This window comes from Aquarana catesbeiana, linkage group LG01 (genome assembly GCF_042186555.1).
Source record: "Aquarana catesbeiana isolate 2022-GZ linkage group LG01, ASM4218655v1, whole genome shotgun sequence".
Classification (NCBI taxonomy): Eukaryota; Metazoa; Chordata; class Amphibia; order Anura; family Ranidae; genus Aquarana; species Aquarana catesbeiana.
The window spans coordinates 581,836,994-581,857,088 of record NC_133324.1 but is presented as its reverse complement, the minus strand read 5'-3'; the positions used below and the strand labels follow the sequence as shown (position 1 = coordinate 581,857,088).

General features: G+C 42.9%; 1 protein-coding gene across 1 annotated transcript; it reads left to right on the top strand.

Moving 5' to 3' along the window:
- The first annotated feature begins 6,801 nt into the window (after nucleotides 1-6,801).
- LOC141107055 (elongation factor 1-delta-like) lies at nucleotides 6,802-7,732 on the top strand. Its single transcript, XM_073597862.1, is given in 3 exon segments — nucleotides 6,802-6,825; nucleotides 6,828-7,365; nucleotides 7,368-7,732. Coding segments are annotated over 3 exon segments (864 nt in total). The 3' UTR covers nucleotides 7,670-7,732.
- Nucleotides 7,733-20,095: the final 12,363 nt, after the last annotated feature.

Below are 20,095 nucleotides of genomic sequence, written 5' to 3'. Positions count from 1 at the left end.
CTAAGTAGCACCCAGGAGGAACCCCCTATACGGATAACAAGTATAAAAGCTAGCGAAGACTGAAGACGTCTGGACTGCCTTTTTCATTGCAGGGCCCTGCATTTTATTATAGTGACTTTAAGGTTTAGATTAAGGGGAGCTCCCGGGTATAGATTCATACCAATATATATATATTTCTGTGATTGTCATTGATTGTCATATCATTCCTTATACTATCGCACTACGTTGGTGTGATAGTATATTTATTGAAATAACACTTTATATAAATATATTACTTATTCAAAGAAAGAAGTTATTTTTGGTCATTATTGAAGTTTGTGTGCAGTGTTGTCATATCTCCTACAGGTGGAGCTATCAGTACCCAGGTAGAGGTAATCCTAATTGTAAGTGTATATTGTGGGTTAAAGTTAATGCTCATATTATTTCAACACTGCACTACAGTTGTGTCAAGGGGAGTGAACAATTTAAGAAGGGTGTAGAGCAAAGAGGAAAGGCCCGCTTAAACCAGCAGCTCCACCGTGAGTATTGCTACACATGCATTCACCAAATCATAGTAGTTTATTAACTCTTTACACCTCTGAATCTAAACAAACTCATGTCACATTATATTATGTCACCTAGACAGATATAATTCAAGACTATCCCATGACAACTACGTAAGTCTCCTATGTCTGGTTTGGATTTCTACACACGCTCACTTCTTAATCAACAATATATATTTACTTCAGCAAAATGATACTTAAAGGAGCAGTTGAGCCTTAGATTACAAAACACAATATGAACATAAGGGGGTCTTTTTACATGCCCCTTTCAGGGCTGCTTCAAAAGTAGTCAGCTCTGGAGTCAGAGATGCTGCTTTATACTCTCAGAATTAGAATGCACTCTGGGAACAGGAAATAGGGAGCAATGATTGATTAAAGGCTAATTCTACTTTTTTTCTAAATTCCTGTGTAACAATATACCATTTAAGTACCTTGGCTGCAGAAAAATAAAAGCTTTGCTAGGATTTTTAGAACAAGGCTTTACCTCAGCCCTGGAGTGTCCCATAAAGAAGTTCATAACTTCCTGTTATGTAGATTTGGGATGTAAAAACTGGTAAGGTACAGGAAGGAGTTCACCAGCTGACCTCATTAGCGCACACACCCCCACCCATCAAACTATGTTTGCATGGCTTCTCTCTAGGTGTGCCTTTGCCTGTAGGCTGCAATGGCTGCTATATTTGCAAAGGCATCCCAGGCATCCCTCCAGACAGGCCTGGGCCGCATACTAAGCTCTCTGGGGCTGCGATTTGGACACCCCTGATGTAGTGCAAGGGCCTGCCTGATTGGATAGGGAGTGAACGAATAGATGGCTGGTCCTCCTATTCCATAGTTTTTGTAAACCTAAAGGATATTGTACAGAGATTGTACAATCAGATTGTACTGTATATTGTATGGCTACTCTCACAGCTCTGTACTTTTTTGGGGAGGCGTTTCAGAACTTTTCTGCTCATCGGGCATAGGGCAGTCAATTTACTTGAATGAACTGTCCTACACATGGCGAAAGTGCCAGAACTCTTTTTCGAGTGCAGCGTGGTGCGTTTCTTTTTCTCACTTTTGAGAAACTGGTACGCGCAGCAAACATGGGGCTTACGCATATCCATGCTTGGGGTGCCATAAACATTTAATGGTAATGCAAGCGCCATGTACATTTGCAGCGCATTTCCAAAACGCACGGTAAAGCGTGCATTTTCTGTTCAGAAACACACAGATGTGAATGGAGCCTCATTGTTCTTGTGTAAACACACTAATTTCACTTTCCGGCCCCATTTACACCTAACGTAGTGGGATCGTACAGTTTTTTTCTCATCTTTCCTGTGACATGCATAGTGCAACCTATTGATTTCAATGGGCCCTACATGCAGCAAAGTAGCTTATAGGACATTTTGGCGTGTTGCGGTTTGCATGTTTTTTACTGTGCATTTCTCTGCATTTGGCACTTGTCTTTTCATGTGGCAAAATATGTGTTTGTTTCTGCATTTGGGATGTCATTAACAATTAATGGCACGGGAAGTGCAACTAGTTTATTTTAGGTGTATAATGGTGGCCATACAGTGATTGTACAATCAGGTGTGTCTAACCTGTGGCCCCAGGAAGTTTAGCATGCAACCCAGGCCCGTCTGGAGAGACGCCAGGGATGCCGTGCAAACACAGCAGCCGGGGCAGCCTACAATGACAAGCCAGGCAAATGCACGCCTGGAGGGATGCCGTGCAAACATAGTTGATGGGTGCAGGGTGAGTATGCTAATGAGGTCAGCTTCTGAACTTATTTCTGTGTATTAACAGTTTTCACATCACAAATCTACATACCAGGAAGTCATGAACTTTTCTATAGAACAAACCAGGGCTGATGTACGGCCTTGTTCTAAAAATCATAGAAAGCTTTTATTCTTTCTGCAACAGAGGTACATTAAAGTGTATGTAAACCCTCACCTTGTAAAACAACCCATAAAGTTTAAAATAGAATTGAAATGCAAAATATTTGTGTATAGATATAAAAAAAGTTATTTATAATGTATTTAATAAGTGATCACATAATCTCTGTTGTCAGTAGCACAGAGAGATGAGGGAGGAGAAACAGCAGCACACTGATCTGCCCAGTAATAGGTTGTGCAAGAGGGGATGTGTGAGCAGAAGTCTGATCATTTGTGGAGAGCACTGGAGATCATTGGAAGAGAGCACACAGAGCACAGCTAGAGACCTGACCACCCTGCGCTCTCATGCCTAGTGTCGTCGGTTTCTAATAGGAAAGCAGAGGGACTGGCAGGAACACCAGGAATTTCACACAAAGAAAGCAATACAAAGAGAACAGAATCATTTTTTCATACAAGTACATGGTACAGCAGGGACATATCAGGAATATGAAATGTTGGGTTTACGTATTTTTTAATGATATATTGGTATATAGGGGAAGCTTGGATTTAGAAAAAAAGCTTAGCCTTTAACCCCCGGAAGGATTTACTCCCTTCCCGACCAAGCCCTTTTTTGCGATACGGCACCACTTTGCTTCAACTGACAATTGCGTGGTCGTGCGACGTTGTACCCAAACAAAATTGACGTCCTTTTTTTCCCACAAATAGAGCTTTTTTTTTGTTGGTGGTATTTGATCACCACTGCGTTATTTTTTTGTGCTCTAAAAAAAAAAAAAAAAAAAAAGCAACAATTTTTACTTTTTGCTATAATAAATATCCCCCAAAAATATATAAAAAAACAAATTTCTTCCTCAGTTGAGACCAATATGTATTCTTCTACATATTTTTTGGTAAAAAAAATTGCAATAAGGGTATATTGTCTGGTTTGCGCAAAAGTTATCGCATCTACAAAATAGGGGATAGTTTTATGGCATTTTTATTATTCATTTTTTTTTATTAGTAATGGCTGTGATCTGTGATTTTTATCATGACTGGGACATTGCGGCGGACAGATCGGACACTTTTGTCACTATTTTGGGACCATTGACCTTTATACAGCGATCAGTGCTATAAAAATGCACTGATTACGGTGTAAATGTCACTGGCAGGGAAGGGGTTAAACACTAGGGGGTGATCAAGGGGTTAACTGTGTTCCCTCACTGTGTTCTAACTGCAGGGGGATGGGCTCACTAGAACATGACAGAGATCACTGCTCCCGATCACTGGGAGCAGTACATTCCTGTCATGTTGCTAGGCAGAACAGGCAAATGCCTTGTTTACATAGACATCTCCCCGTTCTGCCTCTCCGTGCCACGAACGCGGGCCACAGGCGGACATCGAGTCCGCGGGACCCGCTGGCATGGAGTGACGTACGGGTACGTGGTTTTGCGCACCCGTGCCACTTTGCCGACGTATATCGGCGTGAGCCGGTTAGCAAGTGGTTAAGCATCTTCAGTCTGCCAATTTTTTCTCAATATCTCCAACAGTCCTTTCGATTATCATGAAAATTTTAACATGAGTTTAAGAAGGGGCTCCACAGTAATTAAAGATTAACTCCCGCCCCTGTTGTGGCCCTTTCGAAGTGCTTTTTAAGCGCTTTGGAAGTGCTGCCCATTCATTCCAATGGGCAGGGGTGGTTTGGGCGCACTGTATACAGCGCTCCCAAACCGCCCCGAAGATGCTGCTTGCAGGACTTTTTTTATAGTCCCCAAGCGCACCGCCCCAGTGTGAAAGCACTAGGCTTTCACACTGGGGAGGCATGAGAGGCTCTTTTCAGGCGCTTTACAGGTGCTATTTTTAGCGATAAAATGCCTGAAAACTGCCTCAGTGTGAAAGGGTCTGAGTGTAATGGGAGTGGTTTCATAATTATCAACCAGCTGCTGCACCTGCAAAGGTCGAATGAGGGAAATTGCAGGGTCTGCATCCCTTTAGACTTGATTTCCTATTGGGAGTATCTCAGGGGATGCCTGAAATCTGACTTGTATCTTAGTGCAGATTTCTGGGAAAATCAGTAAGCCAATCACACAAGCAGGAAATGACATATCTGGGGGGCGTTCTGTACACATTCTGTGTACAGAACACCTCCAGATAGCCATATTGCATTGAATATTACAGAAAATTACAGAGCTGCAGATTAAAAAGGAAAGGTAATTTTTAATAACATTCTATTACAGTATTACTTGAGTTGCAATTGCGTACGCTATATTCTTTTTTTTTTTTTTATTTGCTATTTTATTTTCCCACCAAAGTGGAGTTACCCTTTAAGCTATAGAATGTTTTACTGCAGGAAGTGGTAGTGCCAAAACAATAATCTAGTTTAAAAACAGACCAGAATAATTTTCATGCAAATGTCAAAATCAAAATAATCAAATAATAAGCGTTAAAAGAGCATAGAAATTGCAAACATTTTTTTTTTCCATAAACAATTTTTATTGAAATTAGAAAGGACAGTGCATACAATGAAGGAATCGCAACAATTTTTGCAAAATTCCAAGGCATAGAAATTCACCATCGATACCAAATAGTTAGCAAGCTATGGTGTAAGAACAAAACTGAAATGGAATATTCATTCCTAGAGGATCAGGTAAATAGGACGTATAAAGAGGACATATAGCTCCTATGCCGCTTCACGTATGGATATTCTAATCCCGCAGTATATACCAGGAAGGGTGTACCATCAGAACCGTATACGGTGGCCTAAGGACAGGCTTTTACAGGGAAGAAGAAGAGTGGGAGCATGAAAATGAAAGAGAGAGAAAAGAGAGAAAGAAAGGGGGGAGGGGTAGGGATAGGGAGGGGAGAGAGGATACACTGAAGGGTAGGGGGGAAGGGGGGAAAGGGTACGGGGCATAGGGATATATCAGAACCAGTATCTATTCTCCAGTGTTGCCTTATATCTCAAATTAATTTTCTTTTACCTCCAACGACCAGTGGAGTGACAATTTTAGTTTAGAAGTCATAGACTTGAAAGAGTTGAGTTGTTTTGAAGTGGGTCCAGCATGCCCACGTTTTCGTAAACTTTTGTATTCGCTCTTGAGACATATGAACTAGCTCTTCCATCTCCTTTTTTCTACAAATCCTAATGAACCACTCTAATTGTTGGAGTGTGTGTAGATCGCCAATGTACTGGAATACATAGTCTCGCCGCATTTATCATATGCATGGCCAGTGATTTGAGATATTCTATTTTGGTTAGATGTGTATAGTGTAAGAGGTACTGCCTCGGAGAGTAATCCAAGGCGTACATAGTGACATGTGTAATGAGCTCATGTACTTCTTTCCAGAATGGTTGAAGAGAATCGCAGCCCCGCCAAATGTGAAGCATGGTTCCCTTTTGCTTAGAATAAAAAGATCATGATTCTCTCACGATTCTCGCGAGGTGAAATCTTTCACATTATACAAAAAAAAAAAAATGGGCTAACTTTACTGGTTAGATTTTTTTTTTAAATTCATTAAAGTAATTTTTTCCAAAAAAATTGCATTTGAAAGACCTCTGTGCAAATACAGTGTGACATAAAATATTGCAACAACCACCATTTTATTCTCTAGGGTGTCTACTAAAAAAATATATATGTTTGGGGGTTCTAAGTAATTTTCTAGCAAAAAAAATGATTTTAACTTGAAACCAACAAATGTCAGACAAAGGTTTAGTGTTTAAGTGGTTAAACTTTTTTCACTTACACAGGAAGTCTATTCTATTGACAAATTGTTACAATGTTTATAATTAAGTTCAACTAATAAAGAATGTTTTGTTTCTTGGCAGACTGCCCGGTTTTTCTCTTCCTTTCTTTTGAGGGCTGTGGCTTCAGAAGAGCAGAGAGAATTCTTTGCATAGAAAGAATTGTGAAACACGTTAGTCAAGATCGCGATAACGATTTTTGACGGTTAATCACGATAACGATTCTTGACGATTAATTGTGCAGCTCTAGTATATTCATGAATAAGGTCCCATTCTTCGTCAGTAAGGGAAATCTGAAGCTCTGTCTCCCAGGCTATACGTGCTGAGTCCAGGACATTGGAAGGGTCTTCTATGAGTATGATATATATATATATGAAATCAAGTGTCTTTGTGGGGGAGGTCGATTGCATAAGGATTCTAAGGTCATGAGTTGTCTTGTCCAGGTCTCTGTCAGCACTTGAGAGGAGAGAAAGGGCTTGTATCTGCCTGTATGTCCAGAACGGAAAGTAGTTGGAACGGGACATAGATACCAAATTCTTGTACAAAGAGGGGATCCATTTAGACAGAAATGATGTGCTAATACCTTGTTGTGAGGCCATTCTTGGTGTAGGAAGGAGCTGGACCCTTCCCTCCTGCTCTCTCTCCTGACACAGCCGCGTCTCCGGGCAGAAAAATGGCAGCTACTTGCTTGAGCACAGAGAGAAGATCTGGTTTGACAAATACAAGTATGATGATGCAGAGAGACAGTATTATGAAGGCCTGAGCAAGGCCGGAACCAACGCTCACATCCAGGCACAGCAGGAGGACGGAGCAAGCACAATCCTCAGGGACATTGCCAGAGCCAGGGAGAATATCCAGAAATCGCTCGCCGGAAGCACAGCCGCAGCCCCCAACAGCAACGGAGACAGCGGTGACCTCCAGGCCCGGGTCGCCAATCTAGAACACGAGAACCAGCATTTACATAAAGTGGTGGAGGATCTGCAGCTCGCTATCTCCAAGCTGGAAAGTCGGATCGGTGTGCTGGAGAAAAATGCTACCTCAGAAAAAGTGGAATTAAAACCCCCGCCTGTGTGCAAGTTTCCAGCCCCACAACCCGGCAGAACTCTTCCTCCCAGACCTGCTCCTGAACTCAAGAAAGAGGAGGACGATGACGACGATGATGATGATATTGACTTGTTCGGCAGCGATGATGAGGAGGAAGATGCAGAAGCTGAGAGAATCAGAGAAGAAAGACTAAATAGTATGCAGAGAAGAAATCCAAGAAGCCAGGACTCATTGCCAAGTCCTCCATCTTGCTGGACGTGAATCCATGGGATGACGAGACAGACATGGCGAAGTTGGAGGAATGCGTTCGCTCCGTTCAGATGGACGGTCTGCTGTGGGGCTCCTCCAAGCTGGTTCCTGTGGGCTACGGAATCAAGAAGCTGCAGATACAGTGCGTGGTGGAAGATGACAAAGTGGGCACCGATATCCTGGAGGAGATCACCAAGTTTGAAGACTATGTGCAGAGTGTGGACATTGCAGCATTCAACAAGATCTAACATCACCTAAAGGCTGGACTGATCAATAATAAACAGCAGTGAAACCTCAAAAAAAAAAAAAAAGGAAGGAGCTGGAATCACCTGGGCTGAAATTGGGGTTTCCCCTTAGTGTAGTAAGAGGTCCCGGGATCACGGAAAATGTCATGTGCTTTGTCTTTTTTTAAAGACCCCAAGGGAAGATTGAATAAGAGGATGTATCAAGGGGCGTGGCCTGGCTATGAGACGGTGAGGACGCACATCGTGTGAGCTCTGGCGCCAGCAACTAAAAACCTTCCTTTTACACATAATCCACGACTCCTCCGTACACATGCCGGGCACGGGCAAGAGGTCGGGTAAATCCCACACTAAAAAAGCCACTCCGGCGAGCTCTATCAAGCGCTATCTTGCTACGGAGCCTGAAGATCCTGGTGAGTCAGACGGCCTAGGCCGCTCGCCTCGTGGGAGGAGTGTTAGCTCCGCCTCTCGCCATAGGCCGGAGACAAGACACCGGTCTCCAGTATCCTCGTGTGGATCAGACAGGGAGAGAAGCCCGAGGGAGGACTCGAGAGTGGCGGACTTAGTAAGCGGACTCCCCACCAAATCAGACCTTGCCCTGATGCTATCGGGCCTTGAAAAGGTAATTAAGAAAGAACTATCTGCCGTTCGCACGGACTTAGCACAAGTTCTTGAGCGCGTGGAGGAGACGGAGCAGAGGCTAGACAGGCACGCCAACGCCATTAGAGACTTAAAATCCTCTACACGAAATCTGTATATTGCGCACAGAATGGCGTTATACAAGCTGGAAGACCAAGAGAATAGGAACAGGAGAAATAACATACGTATCAGGGGTCTTCCAGAGGCGACAAGGGATGACGACCTGGCAGCGTCCATCCGCGGCATCTTTAATACCCTGCTGGGGAACCAAGCTGACCACCCACTAAAGATAGACAGGGTACACAGAGCGCTTCGCCCACGCAACCTATCCACCGATACGCCAAGAGATGTCATATGCAGACTGCATTACTATGAGGAGAAGGAGATCATCATGAAGAAAGCAAGAGAGGCAGAATCATTGGACTTTGATGGAGCGATCTTGTCCTTCTTCCCAGACCTAGCCAGAGAAACCTTAGAGAGGCGCAGAGCACTAAAACCTCTCACAGAGAAGCTGCGTAATACCGCCATTTCCTACAGGTGGGGGTTTCCATCTGCGCTGATTGCTCAAAGGAATGGAAAGTCGGCGATCTTGCGATTCCCAGAAGATCTGCCAGCGTTCTGCATGGATCTCAGCATTGAACCACCTGAACTTCCTGGGTGGCAAGACGGCATCCCTAGATCACCTCCACTCACAACTGAAGATCAATGGCAGAAAGTACCCCGTAAACGTCACCCGGCTCATAGGGACTCCACTGACGAGGCAGTTTGAAGGCCTTAGATTGCCAAACGCTCAAAGGAGGTCGCAGTAAGCTATTTTTCGAGCTCAGCTATTGTCTCTAATAACTATGCATACCAAAGAAAAAGGAGGAAAGAAAACATTTTTTTTTTTTTTTTTTTTTTGCTTCTTCTGGGGGTTTTTTCTTTTTCTTCCTTTTTTCTTTTTTTTTGTTTCAGCGGTTTGGTTACAGTTTTTGGTTGGTTTGCGATATGCATTTAATAACAATTACTAGAGATATATAAGCTGACTGTCTTAACTTACTTAAAGTTTGAGTTATGTAACTTCATTGCATGGAGTTTGCTGGCGCCGGATCACGTGTGTTGATCCGAGTAGGCCACACACACATTGATGTACAGGATGGGTTATCCCCCCCATCTAGGGGCGACGGGGGGATCCCCTTGGTGGCGCGGGCGACCCTTCGGGGGAGAGCGCGCGGCTGGGGGGGTCCACACGGGGCCCCTGTTTTTGCACCGCAAGAGTTTGCGTGCAGATTTTTGTTATTTTTACATGACGGAGATTCCGGTTGTTTTCTTCCTGGATCTCTTTCTTTTCTCTTTTTTCCTCACTCTCCTCTCCTGCTCTCTTCCTTTTCCTTTCCCTTTCCCCTTTGAGTTATCCCTGCCAGCCTTGCAGATATTGTTCATGTGTATAGCCCCCCTGGGAACCCGATGGCCAACACTAAGCTAATCTCACTTAACGTGAGAGGTTTGCACGTTGCAGGCAAAAGACACTCGCTATATAAGGAATTAAGACGTATGCAGGGAGATATTATCTTCCTGCAAGAAACCCATTTAACACATACTACGCATACTAAATTATTTGATCACCATTATCCAAATTGGTATTATAGCCTATCAGATGTGTCTAAGGCGAAAGGTGTGGCTATTGGTTTCCGCAGGGGTACCGCATTTTCAGTTGAGGACCTCCTCACTGATCCTTTGGGTAGATTTCTGTTTATAAGGGGCAGCCTGGGTGACTTTTCATGTACATTAGTGAATTTGTATGCCCCGAACCAGGGACAAGCCGATTTTATGTCTACAATTCTAACTAAATTACAAGATTTTGCGCGTGGGTGTATCATTCTGGGGGGAGATTTAAATGTCCCCCTAGAACCACTTATAGACGCTTCTAAAGGAAAGTCATGCATCCCGCATAAGCAGCTGGCATATATCCGAAGGTTAATGCATAACTCCCAACTTATAGACACATGGAGGATGATGCACCCAGGCGCAAAAGACTATACCCACTATTCACAAGTCCATGACTCCCATTCGAGAATAGACTATCTCTATATGCAACATCACTATCTAGACCTTTTAGTTAAATCACATATTGAAATTTCGACAATATCTGATCATTCCCCGATTAGCATGACGTTCCAACCCCCATTCCTACCTATGAAATCCACAAACTGGAAAATGAATTCAAAAAATAATAAAAGAGTATGGGACTTTACATGAGGCAGGTTCAAACACAAATTTGAGAGTAAAAATAAATACTTTTAATGTACATGAGTATCAAGTTGCGTAACGTTATATATAACAAAAAATTGCTCAGTGCATATGCAGACATCTTGGGAAGTAAATTGCATACATATAAACAGAGTGTAAAACATAATTGCCATAACAAGGGGACAATAATACATATTTCATGAGTATAACTTGTAATATACAGTAAAATTCATAAAAATCTTGGTGGAAATGTGAGGGGTTACATCCTCAACAGCTCGACGCGTTTCGTCGGTTAGCCGACTCATCAGGAGCGGATATTGAATATCTGTAAATAATGGAGATGTTCTAAATCAAAAAATGGGGCCCATGATATGGAAAGTATTATATGTAAAAAGATGTATATAGAGCATAGAGATGGTCAAAACCACAAACTTACATCCCATTGGAACACTGAACTCCGAATAATCCCGGTGTGCAGGGGTCACCATATCAAGCCTCCCCGGGAGCTGAGGTATAGAAGTCCGCCCATAAGTAACAGGCCCACACTGAAAACGTCCCCAACCAGGGAACAAATGTAGTATATTGGGTATTATGCCAATAGAGGCCAGTAAATCTGTAAGATAATTAAAAATATTGTATATGGTACACCCGGCAGCACTGTCAAGCACAGAGAAAATAGAGATACATGGAGGAAAAAAGGTAAAAATAGGGTGACAAAAGTGCAGGATGGGGTGTAGGTAGTGATATACCTGTTGGATAGTGTGCAAAGCAGAGATAAAGGTGGGATGTAAAAGGGACCAGTGAGAATTCTGAAAGAATAAGTAAGCAAACACTGGAAGCGTGCTTACAGAGAAGAAACCTATTAGGTGATGTTCATGAGACAACGATACAAGTGTAGAGTGAAAAAAAGGTGAAAAAGTAGAATATAAACAAGCCGTGACATATAGAATTACCCTGTAGTACCAGGTATAGGTTGTACGTGTGCAGTAAATCAAGCAGTGCAAGCCGGTCATCTGGTCAGTTGTAAATGGGGACTCCCAGGTGAGCCGGTCAAATAGGGCAGACAATACCAACGTCACGCAAGCGTGATGACGGGCGGGAAGCGTCTGCCCGCCAATGGCGCCAGACCTAATCCCGCCAATGTATCAGCCAGATGGTTGCCTTTGTCTTCCATTTCCCGGGAGCTGCGATTCGCATCAGGCGCCGCCCCTTGCCGCCCTTGCTATTCACGGGTGTCATGGGGGCGGCTAGCCTCGTGCGTATCGACGCCACGCATTCCGCACCAGTGACGTCCTTAGTTGGCGCCGTCTGGTTTTGCGGTTCTCCATCTGGCTGATACATTGGCGGGATTAGGTCTGGCGCCATTGGCGGGCAGACGCTTCCCGCCCGTCATCACGCTTGCGTGACGTTGGTATTGTCTGCCCTATTTGACCGGCTCACCTGGGAGTCCCCATTTACAACTGACCAGATGACCGGCTTGCACTGCTTGATTTACTGCACACGTACAACCTATACCTGGTACTGCAGGGTAATTCTATATGTCACGGCTTGTTTATATTCTACTTTTTCACCTTTTTTTCACTCTACACTTGTATCGTTGTCTCATGAACATCACCTAATAAGTTTCTTCTCTGTAAGCACGCTTCCAGTGTTTGCTTACTTATTCTTTCAGAATTCTCACTGGTCCCTTTTACATCCCACCTTTATCTCTGCTTTGCACACTATCCAACAGGTATATCACTACCTACACCCCATCCTGCACTTTTGTCACCCTATTTTTACCTTTTTTCCTCCATGTATCTCTATTTTCTCTGTGCTTGACAGTGCTGCCGGGTGTACCATATACAATATTTTTAATTATCTTACAGATTTACTGGCCTCTATTGGCATAATACCCAATATACTACATTTGTTCCCTGGTTGGGGACGTTTTCAGTGTGGGCCTGTTACTTATGGGCGGACTTCTATACCTCAGCTCCCGGGGAGGCTTGATATGGTGACCCCTGCACACCGGGATTATTCGGAGTTCAGTGTTCCAATGGGATGTAAGTTTGTGGTTTTGACCATCTCTATGCTCTATATACATCTTTTTACATATAATACTTTCCATATCATGGGCCCCATTTTTTGATTTAGAACATCTCCATTATTTACAGATATTCAATATCCGCTCCTGATGAGTCGGCTAACCGACGAAACGCGTCGAGCTGTTGAGGATGTAACCCCTCACATTTCCATTTTTATGAATTTTACTGTATATTACAAGTTATACTCATGAAATATGTATTATTGTCCCCTTGTTATGGCAATTATGTTTTACACTCTGTTTATATGTATGCAATTTACTTCCCAAGATGTCTGCATATGCACTGAGCAATTTTTTGTTATATATAACGTTACGCAACTTGATACTCATGTACATTAAAAGTATTTATTTTTACTCTCAAATTTGTGTTTGAACCTGCCTCATTTAAAGTCCCATACTCTTTTATTATTTTTTGAATTTATAATTAGGGATGGAGGCGCACTACCCCCCTTTCCTTGTGCGCTTCATTTAAAGTCCCAGTATATGGAGATATACATTCCCCCCTCTGTTGTAAACTGGAAAATGAATGACTCTCTTTTAAATGACGAAATAGATGTAAAAGAAATTGAAAGGAACCTCTCCCTTTACTTCAGAGACAATGCTTCCCCAGAGACTTCTCCGGGAACTCTCTGGGAGGCCCATAAGGCTCTTATTAGAGGTAAACTTATTGAACTGGGGGCGAGAAAAAAGAGGGAGAGAACACACCTACAATCTGCACTAATTAAAGAAATAGGAACACTTGAGCAGACCCACAAACACAGCAACTTTAAAACAATATTCCATGCCCTCACTAAAAAAAGAGAAGAATTGAAAGCTCTTTTCCATTCTGAGTATGTATCCCGCCGTAGAGTTGTTGATCAACAATACTACGAATGGGGTAACAAGCCGAGTCGAATCCTAGCCAGATCCTTGCAACAGAGGAAATCAGCATCCTTTATCGCTAAGATTAAAACGACATCAGATATAATGGTACACAAAACTAGGGACATTGCTCAGGAATTTCGGACCTTTTATCAACAGCTTTACCAGGTCAGGAACACACAAAAGTCTGATGACACCAGAGGTACGCACATAGAGAAATATTTATCTGAGGCCAACCTACCAAAGCTCCCGGCTAACATGCTAGAAGCTTTGGAGGGGGAATTCACTGTGGCGGAAATCAGGGGTGCACTTAAGTCGATGGCCAATGGTAAGGCCCCCGGCCCGGATGGGCTGACAGTGGCCTATTATCGCGCCTTCGCAGATGTTTTGCTTCCACATTTGACTGCATATACTAACTCAGTGCCCAGCAATGGCTGGTTCAGAGCGGAAACTCTCCATGCGCATATTACGGTAATCCCTAAACCTGGGAAGGATCCTACCTTGTGTGGTAGCTACTGCCCAATATCGCTGTTAAACCTGGATGCAAAGTTGTACGCCAAGGCTCTGGCCATTAGACTTTTACCCCTGATTCCGCAATGGGTCTCTAAGGACCAGACTGGGTTTATCCCGGGGAGGGAGGCGAGGGACAACTCACTCAGAACTCTTTCTTTAATGTCCTATGCCCGTGGATGCTCCCAGCCCACCCTTCTTCTGTCTACAGATGCTGAGAAAGCGTTTGATAGGGTGGACTGGGAGTACCTTATGGCCACACTGTCACATTTTGGTCTGGGTCCAAATATGTTGGCAAAGATTTCTGCTCTTTACCAAACACCAACAGCCCAATTACGAATTAACGGAACGCTAAGTGACCCCTTCTCTCTCCATAACGGAACACGACAGGGGTGCCCCCTTTCTCCCATTTTATTTGCCCTTTCCTTGGAACCCTTCTTAGCAAAGATACGCCACAATCCTAACATACATGGAATTACAGTAGGTACAACTGAACACAAATATGCGGCATACGCAGATGACGTTCTCTTTTATATTCAGCAACCACTCATAACTTTACCCAACCTCATGATAGCCTTTACGCAATTTAGTGAAATATCTAATTTTAAAATAAATTTGTCCAAATCGGAAATTCTAAATGTTTCAACTCCCCGCCCAACTGTGATTAACCTACAAAGATCTTTCCCTTTCCATTGGCAACCATCGGCTATGAAATATTTAGGAATATACTTAACCCCAGACCCGGCCTCACTCTTTCGTAAAAAATTATATCCCTTTGCTTAATGCTATTCGGTCAGACTTACAAAAATGGTCGCAGATGGCGCACTCCTGGTTAGGAAAAATAAATATTGTAAAAATGAATGTGTTACCACGGCTGCTCTTTTTATACCAAATGATACCATATAAGGTTCCTATAGGTTTCTTTAGGATCATTCAATCTGTGATAAGTAAATTCATATGGAATCGTAGAAACCCCCGTATTGCCCACAGGTGTCTAATTAGACCTAAGACGGAAGGCGGTTTAGCACTTCCGGACCTTAGGAAATATTATTTAGCTACAGTTCTTAATAGGATCTCGGATTGGAAATACCATAAATCATCCAAGCTTTGGGTGCAACTAGAAATGGACTTGGGTAGAGCGGACCTGTTTCCTCTCATATGGATACCTAACAAGTTCCGCAAGTTAGCTCCAACTACTTCTCCATTGACCAAATCCTCATTGGCTTCTTGGGACTCTCTATGTCACAAACAGCATTGGCCATACAACTCTCCACTGATGCAACTAAAAGGTCATAACTTCTTTCCGCCAGGGAACATGAACTCAAAATATGGTGAATGGTTTGCGGACCCATCCCTACTTCTTGGTAAAGTGGTAAAGGACCAAAAGATACTGCCAATATCTGCACTCTCAGCTAATGTACCAATATCGTTTATGCAACAATGGCAATATCATCAGCTAATACAATTTATTAAAGCTCTACCTCAACCCTTACGGTCGGATGCAGAAATGAATCCTATAGAGTCCTTACTGTCAGGAGACCTCCCGTCTGACAAACCTTTGTCTTGCTTCTATCACGCTCTACTTTCTCTATCATCAACGAATCAAGCATCCTTCCTGTCTAAATGGGAACTGGAGCTCCAGAAACCGCTTTCCGATCATCAACGTAGTGTGATTCTCCGTTTGTCGCATGTTTCATCAATCGCATCTAAGACTGCGGAGGTAAATTATAAATTACTAACCAGATGGCACTATACACCTGCTACTCTCCACAGATTCTTCCCAACCATCTCAGATTTATGCTGGAGGGGATGTGGGTCCACAGGGACTCACGCACATATATGGTGGTCTTGTCCTTTTATAAGACCATACTGGTCCACTATCTTGTTCTGGTCTGAAAAAATTCAAGGATGTTCAATTCCAAACGATCCATGGGTGTTATTGTTTCACTGTACAGATGAACCAACTGGATCATATAGAAAGTCAATCACACCTCACTTGTTGAATGCGGCAAAGGCCCTTATACCAAAATTTTGGAAACAGCAAAAAGTACCCTCACTACGCCAGTGGTTACTGGAAGTAGATAGAATATATTACATGGAAGATAGCACTTTAAAACTCAGGAACAAATCGGCATTGGCATCTAAGATTTGGTCCTGTTGGTTCATCTTTAAATATTCATCCTTGTACGCTGAGATTATGGAAAATAGAGATGCTTCATAGATGGAACAGTAGAAATAACACTGTAACTACAAGGTCGATGTGAATCTTAAATAACATAGCATACACTGCAATGGCTGGCAACCCTCTCCCCCCCCCCATCCCCCCCCTCTCCTCCTCTCCCCTCTTCTCTCTCTCCTCACCTTTCTCTTTCCCCACTACCCTTCTACTTTCTCTTTACTGCTCTTTCTATTCTCTAAGGTTTCCTTTTTGTTTTTATGTGGTTTATTTGTTATTGATGGTTTAAACACGACATTCAGGAAATGGGTAATGGAAGCTTCTGGACTTTAAGAACGGCGACTTTTTGAATGCGTTCTAGTTCACAGAAGCAAGGATCCACCCCATATGCCAAACGCAAGATGGGCTGGTTGTCCACTGCCCATCTACTAATTGCTTTCTATGATTGATAGAGTGATAATAGGTCCAGAACCTGATATATGTACCAGGAAGTCAATCTAGGTAATATTGTCGGTGCACAACAGTACAGAAATTCTTATTTCCTGATGTCAATACTGTAAATGTTAACAGTATGTTAATTCTCTATACTTCCAATAAAAACTTATTGAACAAAAAAAAAGAGGATGTATCAAGGTCTCTTGTGGTCAATGATGAGGGAGTGTCCAAAGTAGGGCACCAAGAGGGAGTCGAGTGACTGATTTTTCTAAGGCCACCCAGACTTTCCCGGTCTCATGGATGTTCCAGTCCACGATTCGTGTGAGGTGGCAAGTCAGATAGTATTTTTGGAGGTCTGGCAATCCAATGGCACCTTTAGTTTTCGAGTGCCTGAGTCGAGAGTTCTTAATATGGGGTGGAACGCTCAGTGTTAATTTTGGCAGCAAATTTCTATTTAGTTTTAGTCTTAGTCTTAGGACTAAAATTGCATTTTAGTTTTAGTCCCATTTTAGTCTTCTGCAATTGTTTTAGTTTTAGTCATATTTAGTCGACTAAATCTCCAGTACATTTTAGTCGACTAAAACTCATTTTAGTCATCTAAAATCGAATGGGTGTATTTAAATTGTGATGCATTAGTTAATATTTCTCTACAATTTCCAAACTCATTATATACTGATGGAGTGAAAAATCGAATATGTTATTATTTACGGTATTGAGGTATGAACATGCACTACAGACCAGTGTTAATTTTGAAGTCAAATTTCAGTTTAGTTTTAGTCTTATGCCCCGTACACATGGTCGGACTTTGTTCGGACATTCCGACAACAAAATCCTAGGATTTTTTCCGACGGATGTTGGCTCAAACTTGTCTTGCATACACACGGTCACACAAAGTTGTCGGAAAATCCGATCGTTCGGAACGCAGTGACGTAAAACATGTACGTCGGGACTATAAACGGGGCAGTGGCCAATAGCTTTCATCTCTTTATTTATTCTGAGCATGTGTGGCACTTTGTCCGTCGGATTTGTGTACACACGATCGGAATTTCCGACAACGGATTTTGTTGTCGGAAAATTTTATATCCTGCTCTCAAACTTTGTGTGTCAGAAAATCCGATGGAAAATGTGTGATGGAGCCTACACAGGGTTGGAATTTCCAACAACAAGGTCCTATCACACATTTTCCATCGGAAAATCCGACCGTGTGTGTACGGGGCATTAGTCTTTTGACTAAAATGGCATTTTAGTTTTAGTCCCATTTTAGTCTTTTGACTAAAATGGCATTTTAGTTTTAGTCATATTTTAGTCATCTCAATTGCTTTAGTTTTAGTCGTATTTTAGTCGACTAAAATAGTATTCATTAAGTCGACTAAAATGTTTTAGTCTTTTTAGTCAACAAAGTTAACACTGGGAGCGCTTCTCCATATAAACAAATGAGCGAGCCTTCTTGTAGGCCACAAAGAAACAAAGAAAAAAGCCAGGATGGCCTGAATTAGGTATAAAAGACGTGGTAACAATTTTTAGGAGGGCTTCACAGGTTGCCACTGGAGTCCTCTTCCACTCCTCCATGACAATATCAAGGAGCTGGTGGATGTTAGAGACCTTGCGCTCCTCCACCTTCCATTTGAGGATGCCCCACAGATGTCCAATAGGGTTTACGTCTGGAGACATGCTTGGCCAGTCCATCACCTTTACCCTTAGCTTCTTTAGCAAGGTAGTTGTCGTCTTGGTGGTGTGTTTGGGGTCGGTATGTTGGAGTAGATCATGCTCTGCTTCAGTATGTTACAGTACATGTTGGCTTTCATGGTTCCCTCAATGAGCTGTAGCTTCCCAGTGCTGGCAGCACTCATGCAGCCCCAGACCATGACACTCACACCACTATGCTTGACTGTAGGCAAGACACACTTGTCTTTGTACTCCTCAACTGGTTGCCACCACACACGCTTGACACCATCTGAACTAAATAAGTTTATATTGGTCTCATCAGACCACAGGTCATGGTTCCAGTAATCCATGTCCTTACTCTGCTTGTCTTCAGCAAACTGTTTGCGAGCTTTCTTGTGCATCATCTTTAGAAGGGGCTTCCTTCTGGGACGACAGCCATGCAGACCAATTTGATGCAGTGTGCGGCATATGGTCCGAGCACTGACAGGCTGTCCCCCCACCCCTTCAACCTCTGCAGCAATGCTGGCAGTACTCGTATGTCTATTTCCCAAAGACAACCTCTGGATATGACACTGAGCATGTGCACTCAACTTCTTTGGTCGAACCACGGTGAGGCCTGTTCAGAGTGGAACCTGTCCTGTTAAATGGCTGTATGGTCTTGGCCATCATGCTGCAGCTCAGTTTTAGGGTCTTGGGCAATCTTCTTATAGCCTAGGCCATCTTTATGTAGAGCAACAACCTCTGCAGCAATGCTGGCAGTACTCGTATGTCTATTTCCCAAAGACAACCTCTGGATATGACGCTGAGCACGTGCACACAACTTCTTTGGTCAAACCACGGTGAGGCCTGTTCTGAGTGGAACCTGTCCTGTTAAACAGCTGTATGGTCTTGGCCATCATGCTGCAGCTCAGTTTTAGGGTCTTGGCAATCTTCTTATAGCCTAGGCCATCTTTATGTAGAGCAACAATTCTTTTTTTCAGACCCTCAGAGAGTTCTTTGCCATGAGGTGCCATGTTGAACTTCCAGTGACCAGTATGACAGAGTGAGAGCGATAACACCAAATTTAATACACCTGCTCCCCATTCACACCTGAGACCTTGTAACACTAATGAGTCACATGACACCAGGGAGGGAAAATGGCTAATTGGGCCCAATTTGGACATTTTCACTTAGGGGTGTACTCACTTTTGTTCCCAGCGGTTTAGACATTAATGGCTGTGTGTTGAGTTATTTTGAGGGGACAGCAATTTTACACTGTAATGCCGCGTACACACGATCGGAAATTTGGCCAGCAAAAGACAGATGAGAGCTTTTGGTCAGAAAATGTGACCGTGCGTATGCTCCATCAGACTTTTGCTGGCCGAATTTCTGCCAGCAAAAGATTGAGAGCATGTTCTCAATTTTTCCGACGGAAAAAGTTTCCATCGGAAATTCCGTTTGTGTGTATGCAATTCCGACGTGCCAAAAACCACACATGCTCAGAATCAAGTACGAGACGGAGCCGCTCAGTCTGGTAAAACAACCGTGCGTAATGGAGATGGCACATTCGTCACACTGCACGTTTTTAAATCTTTCAATGCAGCGCATTCTCTTCTTTATAATGCTAGAAGAATGAAGTTGTTTTGCTGCTCATATTCACACAGACTTCTCACAAACGTATTTCTTTATTATTTCTCGTGATCTCCTGAATAATCTTTTTTGTTTTTCAAGCCAGATCTCCCTAATAATGTTTAGAATTAATTTTTATAGTTATTTTTTTTTTAATCAAGATCTCCTGATGTTTTTTGTTTTTTTGAAATGATTTTATAGTGATCTCCCTTTTTGTTTTTGT